Source organism: Octodon degus, unplaced genomic scaffold, assembly GCF_000260255.1.
Source record: "Octodon degus isolate 3935 unplaced genomic scaffold, OctDeg1.0 scaffold00005, whole genome shotgun sequence".
NCBI lineage: Eukaryota > Metazoa > Chordata > Mammalia > Rodentia > Octodontidae > Octodon > Octodon degus.
The window spans coordinates 23,405,856-23,407,612 of NW_004524581.1; the positions used below are offsets into that span (position 1 = coordinate 23,405,856).

The following is a 1,757-nucleotide window of genomic DNA, read 5'->3' on the forward strand; positions in this document are numbered from 1 at the left end:
CTTACCATTTTTTTCAAACAATTTTACTAAACTTTTAAATGATACTAAACTTTCAATGACTGAGTCTACTGAAAACTTCCACTGAAGTTAACGAAATGGAATGAAAACTCTCCACAGTATTAAAAAAACACCTACCTGGGGCCAGGGAGATAGCTCAGTAGAATAAGCACTTGCCTGGCAAGTGCAAGGGCCTGAGTTCAATTCCCAGTTCCACACACAAAACAAACAAACAAACAAACAAACAAACAAACCCTACCTGATTTACTAGTGAGAACCCGTTTCTTCTCCACATTCCAGCATGTACTTGGGCACACAAAACAAGACATCGAAGTGGGTGTTCTATCAACATGGGTGGGCTAAGTTCACTCTGTATAGTAACAGAAAATGTCATAAAAATCACAAATATAAAGTAAGCTGGTTGACAGAATTGAAAGGTTTAAAAAACACATGTTAAAATTACTTTAGGAAACTTTTGTGTGATCCTTAATTTTGCGTCAACTAAGCTAGGCTATCATACCCAGCTTATGGTCAATACCAGTCTTGACATCTAGATGTTGTCATTAAGATAATCTTTAATACAAGTGGTACTATGATTCACAAACAACTCTTTCTAGCATTTTGGTTGCAAACTGAATTACTTGGGTACTGAATAAAATTTCCTTGTAAGGTCAACAATGAACCTAACCATTGAATTTGACTCAGTTTATGAGTAATTCAGCTTGTGACCAGACTAATGAAAAGAATTAAGTTTATGAACCAAGGTACCACTTGTATGAGCAAAATTTTTTCCTCTCAAACCTACAGAAATACTCCTGCCTCAGCCTCGTGAGTGCTGGGGTTACAAGTGTGTGCCACTATGCATAGCTTAGTAAGAATAACATTTTAGTAGACTTTGAGAAGGCAAAATACCCTCCGTAAAGGGAGTGGGGTCTCAAGAATTCAGCTGAAGGTTTTAAGAGAGAAGAATGAGGTGGCAAATGATAAGGGAATCCTGCTCCCCTGATTGCCTTTGTACTTGAGGCTTTGGTGCCAACTCCCCCAGGTCTCGCCAGGCTTCTAGGCGGTGCTGACCTGCAGACTCACTGGCCAACCCCATAACTGCACAAGGCAATTCCTCCAGGTAAATCTTTCTCTAAACATACATGTGCACTTATGTGCAAGTACACACACATACACACACACACACTCCTTGCTGTTTCTTCAGAGTAGTAAAGTTGTTTCAATTAAATTTCCAATACAAGAAACATAATAAACAGGTATTTGTTTTTAAATGTCAGAAGTACTCACTAGAGGTAGGAGCTCTGGAAATCTATACGCCACTTCACTTTTGCTCAGTAATACATGCAGACCTGCATAGAAGGGCAAATACACAGAGAGGTACTTGTGTAAGTTAAAGCAATTTAGAGAAAACCCTAAATATTCACTTAACTTTATTATGTAACTTTTAAAAAAATCTTTGGGAATCTATCAGGTGGCAAATTAAGATATAAAATGAACTGTGTCCACAAATAAAGATTTGTAAGGGCTGTCCTAATGCAACTCTGTCAAAAGCACAATCAGAACTGGTCTGAATTACACACCCCTCTGTACCCTGGTGACACTCAGAAGTCAACGCTGGCTATGCAAACAGCACAAGTGCTATGAAGCATCACACAACGGTCATGAATTAGGCCAAGGAAGAGTCACTGCACTGGCCGTGGTCCCACATGAGCACAATGGCAAGGGATTCTCCTCACCACTCAACAGGGAACGAGCCC

General features: G+C 39.6%; 1 protein-coding gene across 1 annotated transcript in view; it reads right to left on the reverse strand.

Annotated features, from left to right (window-relative positions):
* Positions 1-1,757, reverse strand: part of Ubr2 (ubiquitin protein ligase E3 component n-recognin 2) — a 129,778-nt gene that overhangs the window by 48,277 nt on the left and 79,744 nt on the right. The window contains exons 14-15 of the mRNA XM_023721233.1: positions 1,288-1,349; positions 257-367 (exon numbers count right to left, since the gene is read on the reverse strand). Coding sequence (XP_023577001.1) covers positions 257-367; positions 1,288-1,349 — 173 coding nt within the window. The remainder of the gene's footprint in view (positions 1-256; positions 368-1,287; positions 1,350-1,757) is intronic.